General features: G+C 34.2%; 1 protein-coding gene across 1 annotated transcript in view; it reads left to right on the top strand.

The window, feature by feature from the left end:
• DACH1 (dachshund family transcription factor 1) overlaps positions 1 to 12,658 on the top strand; it is a 429,676-nt gene that overhangs the window by 378,527 nt on the left and 38,491 nt on the right. The window contains exon 9 of the mRNA XM_030813482.1: positions 9,335 to 9,482. Coding sequence (XP_030669342.1) covers positions 9,335 to 9,482 — 148 coding nt within the window. The remainder of the gene's footprint in view (positions 1 to 9,334; positions 9,483 to 12,658) is intronic.

Below are 12,658 nucleotides of genomic sequence, written 5' to 3'. Positions count from 1 at the left end.
ATTTTACGAAACAACAGCACACTAGTTCTAATAAATATTTAGTTATTTTTAAACTGCTGGCCTTCTAGTGAGGAAATGATATGTTTAGTCATTTAAAATATGTCTAATTTAGAAGAATCCAAAAAAATACCTTCTTTCATAAATAAGTTTGTTTCAATTAATAGAATTTCTTCAAAGACTAGACTTCAAAAAGCCTTACCAAACTTTCCACGGATTTCCTATGTGGTCTTCAGGATGTATATTTTATGTACAGTACATTATGAATCAAGAATACTTACAGTTAACAATAACATAGAGTGTGGAGCCAAGATAATAAGAGTGTTTGGGATAGAAGAAAGCATAATTTTCTTGCCCACACATGAAGTGATCATGTGGACCCCAGATGGAGATTTTTGTCGTCTACTTCTCCATATTTGGGTAGCTAGTGAGTAGTAGGCACAAGTTGCTGATAGTGTGCTGGTAAGCTCCTTTTTTAAAACATTTTTTTACTCTAACATTCCATCCTCAGTAATATTTTTCTGTACACATATCCTGTGATATTAAAGTTTCCCCCAGTGGAAATGTAATTAATTTTATTTACCTCTCTGAGGACATAACAGAAGGCCTTTAATGTAACATATCATCTCATCTATTAATATGGCATTTTTTAATACTAATGTAATTAGAGTCTCCAGAACTGTATTCAACTTTAAGGTTTTATAACTCAGTAATTGAAAATCGTCAATCCAGCCTATACTAAATCATGGCCAAATAGTTGATTATATAAAACAAAAGACTTTTTTTTCCTAAATTTCACCCATATTATTGTTTATTATAAGATGGTGCTTTTAATGAATTTTTCTTATGTTAAGGTAAATGTTTTCAGAAAATACCCCTTAACATTTCTGAATTTATGTTCTGAAAAGTAAAGGAATAATTCATTTTCTTATGTATAAAACTCAATATGAAGCAAAAGAAAAGCTATGTGCATGGATTGTCATTAACTGAAAGCTCTTTAACCAGGTCAATGAGGATTTAATTTCAATTTCAGCAGAGAAAACGTTTCCGGGTTTCATCAGTGTAAAACAGCATGCTCATCTGAAGAGCAGGTTCGACACATGGACGCTTGCATTGTGTGTGACCACTACATTTCAAAGTCAAATCCTCTCGGTTTGGAGTATTCATCCATACTCTACGGACCAGAAATACTCAGAGTAGGAATGTTATCCACATCACCTCAAACTATAATTGTTTCAGAAGGAAGAAAAGAAAAAATAAAAGAAAGAAAGAAAGAAAAGAAGAAAAAGAACACTGCAGCTTTAAAATGTACACATTTTAGACAAAATATTCATTGTAGGTGGCTCTAGATTTAATATACTCTCCTTTCCTACCATATGCTTTGAAGACATATTTTCGAAAGAGCAGACAAAAGGACAATGGTCAAGACAAACTAAATCATTTATTTCTATTCCCAAATTATAGGGATCTGGGACTGATAAAGTTAGAACACCCAAAATAAGAATGCTTTATTAAAACTAAATTAGGGGCTGGGTGCGGTGGCTCATGCCTGTAATCCCAGCACTTTGGGAGGCCAAGGCAGGTGGATCACCTGAGATCGGGAGTTCGAGACCAGCCTGGCCAACATCATGAAGCCCCATCTCTACTAAAAAAAAATACAAAAAATTAGCCAGATGTGGTGGCAGGCACCTGTAATCCCAGCTACTCAGGAGGTTGAGGCAGGAGAATTGCTGGAACCTGGGAGGCGGAGGTTGCAGTGAGCTGAGACTCTGCCACCACACTCCAGCCTGGGCATCAAGAGTGAAACTCCATCTCAAATAGATAAATAAATAAATAAATAAATAAATAAATTTAGCTTGTCCACTTCAATCTTACTTATATGTATGTGTATATATAGATGCAGTTATCATATATTTATATGTATGTCTAATATGCATATGCATATATTTATACATACATGTACATATGTGCCCACAACGTGAAATAAAAATTAAAAATCCTACTGAATTTCATGCACATGTATATTATAAATATATATATACACACACATACATATACAAACACACACACATTTATTGTCAGTAATGATTTCATATCATTTTACAAAAGCTTGCAGATGCTAACTCTTTTACTGTTGTCACATTTACTGAGTTACGGTATTATCGTAGGAATGGTATGGAAAGTTTAAACAGTCATGACCCCGGATTATTAGGTATACAGTATAAATGTGATTGCTGTCCAAATTCTAATATGCAGTTCTAATATACATTCTGCCTACCTCAATTTCCTCTGCAGTTTCAATTATATATAATAGGGTTCTGTGCTTTCTATGCCAGAATGGTAACATACTTTTTGTGTAGTAAGTTTAAAGTTCCATTTTTTAAAGATGTTATTTTTTATTAAAATTAATGACCAAAAACCCTTTAAAATAACGTGTTTTCATAAAGTTTTATTGTTCTAATTATCAATAATTTATATATTATAATTTTAAAAGCCTGGATTTTCAAATTTGTAATGATTACCACAGATGTCCTTTCCATGACATCATCATCAAAATTAAATTTTTGTCAGTTATTTCTTTGTGTTTTAAAAGATCTATAGAAAAATACTATAATTATATGAGAAAATTTTGTGTTTAAATTTTTATTTTAAAATTTAAATTTATAAAATGTACATATATATAAAAATTGGGCACCAGACTTTTGTTAACTATTTGAGCTATACTGCATTCCTGCATTTAAGTGTTTTAGAAATTAAAAGTTAGCAAGGCGCAGTGGCTCATGACTGTAATCCCAGCACTTGGGGAGGCCTAGGTGGGTGGATCTCGAGGTCCAGAGATTGAGACCATCCTGGCCAACATGGTGAAACCCTGTCTCTACTAAAAATATAAAAATTAGCTGGGCGTGGTGGCACACGCCGGTAGTCCCAGGTACTCGGGAGGCTGAGGCTGGAGAATCGCTTGAACCCGGGAGGCGGAGGTTGCAGGGCCAAGATTGCACCACTGCACTCCAGCCTGGTGATAGAACAAGACTCCAGCTCAAAAAAAAAAAAAAAAGAAAGGAAAAGTTATAATGAATAAAGTAAAAAGAAAAAAAAGACCTGTAAAAAATCCTATGTTGATATATAACAAAATTATATTTAAATTTTATATTTAGAAATTTATAAAATTTATATATATAAAAAGTTGGGCACCAGATTTTTGTTACTGCTTGGGCTATACTACTTCCTGACATTTGAGTGTTTTAGAAATTAAAGGTGATAATGGATACAGATATCTAGAGTAAAGAACAGTAATTGAGTAAAGAATATGGATACAGTTCAGTTTTTGATTTTTAGAATTGCTTTTATTTTTTCTATATGGCATTTTTTTTTTTCATTGTGGTCTATCTTTCATTATGGCTTCCTCTTTCAAACCTGTCCGTGGAGAACAACCTGTGAGATTTTATGCAAGGAGACTAAAATTTTAGTGTCAGTTAACTGGTTATGACACCGTCAAACATGAGCTACCATTTGAACATGATCAAAGAATAATTCTGCTTACTCTTTTTTTTTCTTTTTCTTTTCCCTTTTCTTTCTTTCTTTTTTTTTTTTTTTAACTTAAGATGGAGTCTCCCTCTGTCGCCCAGGCTGCCAGTGCACCAACTGGGCTCACTGCAACCTCTGCCTCTCAAGTGATTCTCCTGCCTCAGCCTCCTGAGTAGCTGGGAGTAGCCTCCCGCCACCACACCTGGCAATTTAAAAAAAAAATTTTTTAGTAGAGATGCATTTCACCATGTTGGCCAGACTTGTCTCAAACTCCTGACCTTAACTAATCCACCCACCTCCCAAAGTGCTGGGGTTACAGGCGTGAGCCACCACGCCCGGGCCTACTCACTTTTTAAAATCTAGAACCTTTTGGCACATAGGGTTGTGAGCAAATTATTTACTTTGTTTATCTTGTTACAAAAAGGCTTTAAAAAGTGGCTTACAAATACTAAAATAAGAATAGGTAAATAACTAAAAAGTGAAAATGTAAAGTTCAAGTAGAGAATATAAAATTTAGTTAGGAGTGAGGTTAGCATTGAAAATATTTGCCGTGAGGGGGTAGAGTTTGGTTCACTATAGTCTATCTACACGGAAGAATTAAGCAAACAAGAAAGACCTAAAACATATGTTAAAACCACAATAGCTTCAGCTTGGCTGAGTGCTGTGACTCATCCCTGTAATCCCAGCACTTTGGGAGGCTGAGGCAGTAAGACCACTTGAGGCCAGGAGTTTGAGACCAGCCTGAGAAACATAGGGAGACTGCCTCTACAAAAACACAAAAATTAGCTGGGCATGATGGCGCGTGCCCACAGTCCCAGCTATTAATATTTGTGAGGATGAGGCAGGAGGATGGTTTGATCCTGGGAGTTCGAGGCTACAGTAAGCCATGATGGCATCACTGCACTCCAACCTGGGTGACTGAGTGAGACCCTGTCTTAAAAACACATACACACACAAGAAATGGCAGCTCCAGGTTGATTCACTATAGCCTAATAAATGGACATAATCCAACCATGGTATCTAGGAGGAATTATTCTCTACTTCTGTGTTTGTGGGAAGAAAATGAAAAAGAATTAAGTATAAGACTGAACTATAGTCATGCATCACTTAATGCTGGGGACACATTCTGAGAAATGAATCATTGGACAGTCTTATAGTTGTGCAAACATCATAGAATGCACTTACACAAACCTAGAGGATATTGCCTAGTATATACCTAGCTATACAGTATACCCTATTGCTCCCAGGCTATGAACCTGTATAGCAGGTTACTGTATTGAATACTGTAGACAACTGTAACACAATAGCAAGTATTTGTATGTCTAAACATAGAAAAGGTACAGTAAAAATATGATATTATAATCTTATGGGACCACCATCATATATGCTTGTGAACCAAAAAGTTGTTACGGAGGTGAATGACTGTACTCTGATTATCCATCTTTGGTTCTTTACATTTCAATATCATGGCCAATAATTTTACTTTACTTTTTAATATATTTTAAAATAAAATAAAGTTTCCTTATTTACATTATTAATACTTAATTTTAATTATAATTTAATTATAAAATTATTATAATTATAAAATTATTGTAATTATAATAATTTTATTATGTATTCATTTATTATATTATATTACTATATTATTTATTATAAGGTATTTTTGTTATTTATTATATTAATTTTTATGTAAATATAATAATTTTAACTGTAACATTAATCATAATAATTTAATTATTGATAATTTAATTATAATACATAATTATATATAATGTAATTAATTAGGAGAAGACTTTGCATAAACCCCAACGAAATAGACGTTGAATTCAAAATATGGGGAAGCTAATGTAAAATATATTGGCCCTACATTATATGTTTTTATTTTCAATCGTAATTATATATTATGAGTCTGCTCTTCTTTGTGTCTGTCATACATCGGCGTTGCAGGACAATAATCATAGCATTAAACAGAGTATGGTATTATATTTTGTTACAAAACTTCTCTGAAAATGTGTCAGTTGGGCCGGGCACGATGGCTCACACCTGTAATCCCAGCACTTTGGGAAGCTGAGGTGAGTGGATCGCCTGAGGTCAGGGGTTTGAAATCATCCTGGCCAACATGACAAAACCCCACCTCTACTAAAAGTACAAAAAAAATTAGCCGGGCATGGCGGCATATGCCTGTAATCCCAGCTACTTGGGAGGCTGAGGCAGGAGAATCGCTTGAACCTGGGAGGCAGAGGTTGCAGTGAGCCGAGATCGCGCCATTTGCACGCCAGCCTGGGCAACAAGATCGAAACTCTGTCTCAAAAAAAAAAAAAAAAAAAGTGTCAATTGATACTGTACTATTGATTATTTGTTTGTTTTTTCGTCTACAAAAGTTCCTGATTCCAAGGGACATTATTCTTTTTCTCCCTGAAAAGAGACCAGGGAAACATTAAAAGAATAATAAAGAAGACTAAGTAGCTGGATAGTTCTGATCTGGGCACACTCAACTCAGTATCTGGGATTTTCAGTCAGTCTCTTGATTCTTCTGCATCTTGGTTTTCTCATCTTTAAAAGTATTTGGTTAGGATGGTGATTGCTAAAATCCTCTTCAACTAAGGTGTTTTAATTTCATTAGAAGCAATACATTACTGAGAACAAATTTTATCACGAGTTTCAGTGACACTCGAGAAACCTTAGTTATTGTCTGATTCTGAAATAAATTTATGTTAAATACAAACATGGATCAAGTAAGCTTTTCCTCCAGGCTCTAGCTAGGTTATTAAGAAATGTTTCCTAGCAATATTATTTGAAGTCTTCTTACATAGACAGATATTGTACTTTCTAAGCCATATCAACAGTAGAAACATTGCTAGATACAGTGCCCTTCTAAAAAAAAAAACTCAATGTCTAAAAACCGATGAAAATAATTTACAAATTAGATTATTTTAGAAAACAATGACATTTATGTAGTATAACAACCATTATACCTCACTCATAGAAAATAAATTTGGGCCAATCAACTATTGTCTCTCACCATTGCTGTGGCATAAACTTAAAATGTATTTCATTAGACTTGTCATTAACCAGCTTCAATATCCTAAGAACCGTCCTCCCCTTGGAGAAAAAAATCATGCTTTAAACCTTCTATCATTTCCTGTAATTCACATTTTTGCCACAGCATTTTCTGGATATTGCATGTCCAAGTGAGATGCAGCATTTAATGTGACCATTTGCACGTGATCAACCTGGAAATTTTACAGAAGTTACACAGATTTGAAAGTACTATTATCATTGATGGCTACAATGGTGTCCTAAAGATTTGTAGATGTTGTGAACACTACTTCCTATTGCTTTTCCCAGCCCCCTGCTGCATTGAAATTTAATCTGTTTTCTGTATTTTTTGAAGCAGAGCTGTCACTGGCGGTAACATACTTTTGCATATGCATCAGTTTGGCTCTAGTACAGATTTTTGTTCACACTGGACTCCTACTGATATGCACTGATTCAAAGTCTAAAAATTACATTTAATTTTATATAGCTTATAAGTAGTCCCAGAGAGTATTGGATCCTAAAAGCTAATATTTTTCAGACACAATCAGCAGGAATAGGTAATGTATTACCATTAGTCACATTAGCATCAATTGTAACAAAAGGAAACAGTAAACATAAATGCTCTCAGCAACTTCATTCTTTACAACGAATATTAATATAAAATTACACAAATTAGAGTTGCAGTTTAACATTATTCAACATGTTTATTCATAATGATTGTTTCATATTTAAATAACACCAAAATATTGTGTTTTGTCAGCCAAGGACAATAATAGTTTAATAGTAATTTATTTTAAACAGCTACTGATAATACAACCAATCAACACATTAAGTGGTGCCAACATTGGCATCTTGCTAAATAATCTCTAGACATTGCACAGAGAGTACATCTTTCAAAGATAAGTCAACAAGAGCAATCAGAGCAGAAAATTAGAATTTGGTATCTTAGAATTAAAATACAGCTAAAGTTTTAATTGGGGTGATCTAAAAGGGCACTTGATGTAATGATCTCTTTCATTTGTTACTAATTGTTTGTTCCTGATGAAGAAGAAGCCTACACAGGAATGTTGTTGAATTGAGTTAAGATGGCAGTTTCCTTAGCAGCTATGTTTTATTGTTAAACAAAAAAGAGTGGGGAGGGGCAACCTGCCACGGAGAAATCTTTCTTCAGCTTGTTTCATATCACAAGAATTATACCAGGAGATTCAGGGTCGGGTATGGCAAAATTTTTATGTGGTCAAAAGAGAATAAAATTTGCCTACAGCAATGCTATAAGCTATATTGGTAGATTGAAGTAAGACTATCTCTCTATTGCGCTTACAAGTCAAGCTGGAGTAGAAATTCCTGATTCAAACTGCTCATAATGTCTTCTTGCAAGGGAGTCACATCCTAGAGTACATCTACAAATGACATCAACTTTCATCTCATTTTAACTTCAGTTGAAAATTTCAGTCTCTGACACTCACAGACCAAGGCAAAATATCTTCGACTTCAAAAACTCATTTTGTATTGCTGAATTGAAGAGAAGTTTTAGCTCTGATTTTTACTAGTAACTATTTCAAAGTATCTTAGGAGAGAAAACAGAATGCTTTTTATATGTTTAACATATTTCCATATCTAATTTTCGAAAACCTTAAAATACTGCTAATATTTAAAAGCATACAGTATGTCAAAAATATATGTATATATTTATATACCCACCATTAGTTGTATGAATAAACTTTGCTTTCTCCATATGTTCTTTTAAATTATTATGCTGTCTAATCATTTCCTAGAAGTTATCCTGAGTTTATTACAACCATCTTGAATGGCTTCTTAAAAAGTAATGCACTACTAAACCAAGTTTTAGATCCCTTAAATATATTATGTATCTCAAGAAAAATGTAGCAGTACTATAATTGCTATTTGTGAAATTTTAAAATCTAGTATATAGTAGGCACTTTCTGGGCCCTGGGGGCATAGTCCTGAATGAGAGAACATGCCTCTGCCCCAGAGAGCTTACATTTTAATAGAGAAGACATAACATAAATCAGTAGACAAATAATATGTAAACAAATATGTCAATACCACATAATGATACATTCTATGAAGAATTTTAGGGAGGGAGTAATAAGATACATTTGGAGACAGGGTAGTAAGAGAAGGCCTCTCTTGAATGGTGACTTTGAGCAAAGATGAAATGAAATGAGAGTGTGAGCCATGCAAAGATCTGGAGGAAAAGCATTCAGGAAGGGAACAGAAAGAGCAAAGTCCGTGGGGGCAGAAACAAATTGTTGCATTGAGGAACCAAAAGGAGACAGACCATTGTGGCTATGTGCTCATGGTAGGGAGTGGGAGAATGAGCTCTGAGGAGAAAGGTGAGCACTGCCAGAATCCTGGAAGGTTGCATAAACCATGTCAGATAATTACTTGCGGAGGAGTTTCAGCCTAATTTCCTTCTCAGTTCTTATTTTTTAGACACGCTTATGTGCTGCCCTTATTTAGCTTTGATCTAGATGTTCTAATTAGAATGTCTACTTAGCTTTGGATCTAGATATTCTAATTAGAAGCAATTAAACCTGCATGCCATAAATATTTGTCTTCCGAAAATAGTTTAATTAGACTTAGGAGTTTTATGCTTTAGTTATAGTATTTGTTCTAGTGAGTGCAGAGTGAATGCAAAAGAATTAGATCATTTGATCACTGGGTTCTTCGCTATTAAAATGCTTTTAAGTAATGAACGAAATTTGCTTTGTATTAAAATATTACCATTCCAAATATCTTCTTTGTACAGGGGCTCTTGAAAGTTGCCATAGATAATGCCAGAGCTCAAGAGAAACAGGTCCAACTGGAAAAAACTGAGCTGAAGATGGATTTTTTAAGGGAAAGAGAACTAAGGGAAACACTTGAGAAGCAGTTGGCTATGGAACAAAAGAATAGAGGTATTTCCAAATTTCCAGATAAGTTTAATATTTACAGAAAATACTAAACATATTAATACTATGATGGTGATTTATTTTGAAATTGTAGTATTTTTGTTAATTTAATGGTAGCTAAAGTTCAGAGCAGAATTTGAATCCTAGGCTGATTATATTTCTTAATTTCCAAAGTACATGTTTTCTCTTCTGTTCCTACCTCAGGAAACTGAAATCCGTCCATTACATCATTAATTATATAACTTTTATTGACTGTTGAGTTTAAAAATTCATGTTCTTTAAGATAAGAATAAACTCTAATAATAGCCATGAAGAAAAATTTTATGTTAATTCACAATTGCCCTTTGAAAAACTTGAGTTAAACTCATAAAGCTAAAATAGAAAATACTGATTATTCAAGCGAAGCAGGTTTACTAAGATATTTATCAACTGAAATTGAAAATGGATGAATATCTGAGCAAATGGCCAAAGTTAAATGTATAATTTTCTTTCTGAAGGCCTCATTTTCACCCAACAAGGTCAAGTACACAGAGTAGAAACTGATATAAATTCTTATTGGGTAAAATAATGTTATTATTGATCTGTGAACTGCTTCTTTTGTCACACTGTGCAGTGCATCTATAGATAATTTTGAAGGTCATTTATATTTGCATGTTTATTTTATGTATGAATTTGAAGATTATTTTGTCTACAATCAACTGCCTCTTTGTTTCAACTATGCATTTAATATATATCCAATATAAATGCTCCACATTATTTCCTTTTATATGTTTGACATGGTCATTTAAAAATAGTTGTTTCTGTTTTGCCTTTAAACTAGCAGGATTTACCAGGTTGTTTTATTAGCTATTACAAAGCAACAGCTAGCGTATTCCTGGAAGTTGGTCAATTTGGGACGCTGTCATCCCAGATATATAGGACAGTTCTAAATAATGTGGCTTCACATAGATTCAGGTATTTAAATAATCAAAACAAGGTAAACATTGATAATGGCTGTATTCCAAGTGAATAAAGAAGTTGGGTCAAAGAGCTCAATCTATGGAACCATCTTCCATGAGACAGCCATGTTTTTATTTTGTTCTCACTTAATTTTGTTTAGTCATTTTTTACAGAACTTAAAAGCAGGCCCAGGGATTCCTAAAGTAACCCTTTGGTTACTGGAGAGACCTTCAGAATTTTATTGGTTCCAACCTTTTGGGAGGATTTACCTTCTGTTTTCTTTCGTTAACCATTAGAGGGAAAAACATTCACAGATCACACCATAAAGTTCCCATTTAATTAATTATGAACAGTAAATTCGAGGCAATAACTATCAATACTTATCTATTATGAATGTGCCTATTGAAGCAGTGTGTTACCCTGAAGAGAGAGAACATGGCGATCCCATTTGGTTCAGTCACGTAGGAGGAAACTGTGAACTGTCAATGGCAAAGTGCAGGGTATTAAGCCTTTAGAGCCACAAAAGTGTACAATCCAAGTAAATATTTCAGAAATTACTGTTTCTTTTCAAAGAGGCTCATAAATAATCATTTTTGGAAAGGGAAACAGTAGGCAGGTAATTTTGTTAAGGTAAGCATATGATTTGCACACCATTAAATAAGGGAAATTAACATTTATTTAAAATCAGTTTCAATTTCTTTTCGTATAACACCATAGCCAGTGCACATTTTGATACAAAGCAGATTTTAAAAAATATATGGTACAGGCCGGGTGCGGTGGCTCACGCTTGTAATCCCAGCACTTTGGGAGGCCGAGGTGGGCGGATCACGAGGTCAGGAGATCGAGACCACGGTGAAACCCCGTCTCTACTAAAAATACAAAAAACTAGCCGGGCGTGGTGGTGGGTGCCTGTAGTCCCAGCTACTAGGAGAGGCTGAGGCAGGAGAATGGCGTGAACCTGGGAAGCGGAGCTTGCAGTGAGCCAAGATCGCGCCACTGCACTCCAGCCTGGGCGACAGAGCGAGACTCCATCTCAAAAAAAAAAAAAAAAAACAAACAAACAAACAAACAAAAAAAAATATGGTACAGCAACAATACACCTGACATGTAAATGAGCTTCCATCTTAAAAATATTAATAATAGGCCGGACGCGGTGGCTCACGCTTGTAATCCCAGCACTTTGGGAGGGCGAAACGGGTGGATCACGAGGTCAGGAGATTGAGACCATCCTGGCTAACAAGGTGAAACTGCGTCACTACTAAAAAATACAAAAAATTAGCCAGGTGTGGTGGCGGGTGCCTGTAGTCCCAGCTACTCAGGAGGCTGAGGCAGGAGAATGGCGTGAACCTGGGAGGCGGAGCTTGCAGTGAGCCGAGATTGCACCACTGCACTCCAGCCTGGGCTGGGCAACAGAGTGAGACTCTGTCTCAAAAAAAAAAAAAAAGAAAAAAATATATATATGTTAATAATAATAAAAACAGAATTGTGTGGAAATTAGAAATTAAAACTAAAATATTTACTTGAACCATTATTATTTTATATTTTGATTAACTATTCTGCTTTAAAAATGTTGCTGTTCTTTAATCTGTAGTAAGAAATCAAACAGTAAATATGGAATGATTAGTCTTCAAGACTAAGAGAAGCATTTTCTCATACTGAGTCTGTCACATTGATACCTACAATGTTTATCAAACATCAACAAAGACAATTTTAAAGAAAAATGCATATTCCCATATGCTGAGTAGTTACCATACGTATACATATATATGTAGTAAAAGTTAAAACAATTATCCTCCAGGAAACATAGTTGATATGCATTTTGTAAAGAACATTAGTTATTATTTATCAAGTATGTATCATATACAAATGTTTAAATTGTCCAGTTGGAGAAAAATGTTTCATAATCAACTTTTTGTATTATTTATTTTTTTAAATATAAAAGGCTCATTATTGTTACCAGTAGCGTATTATTATTAGCAATGGGGTTTCATACTGCCTCAGATTTCTGCAGAGTGAAAGTAGAATAATTTTCTTAAAATATATCACCGTACTGTAAATTTGCTGTGAGAAAAATATTGTCAGGAAATCATCATAACTTAATCCAAACAAAAACATTTCTGTTCTATACATTAACAATAATTAAGAGTATTTTTTCTAATGTACAAAAAATATTTATTGCATTTCCTAAAATTTTAAGATAGAAATTATTAAAAACTGAGTTGGTCTAACATTGCTTTCCAAAG

The sequence above is a fragment of the Nomascus leucogenys genome, chromosome 5 (genome assembly GCF_006542625.1).
Source record: "Nomascus leucogenys isolate Asia chromosome 5, Asia_NLE_v1, whole genome shotgun sequence".
Taxonomy (NCBI): domain Eukaryota; kingdom Metazoa; phylum Chordata; class Mammalia; order Primates; family Hylobatidae; genus Nomascus; species Nomascus leucogenys.
Note: the sequence above shows the minus strand (reverse complement) of the source record. Positions and strands in the feature narration are given on the sequence as shown.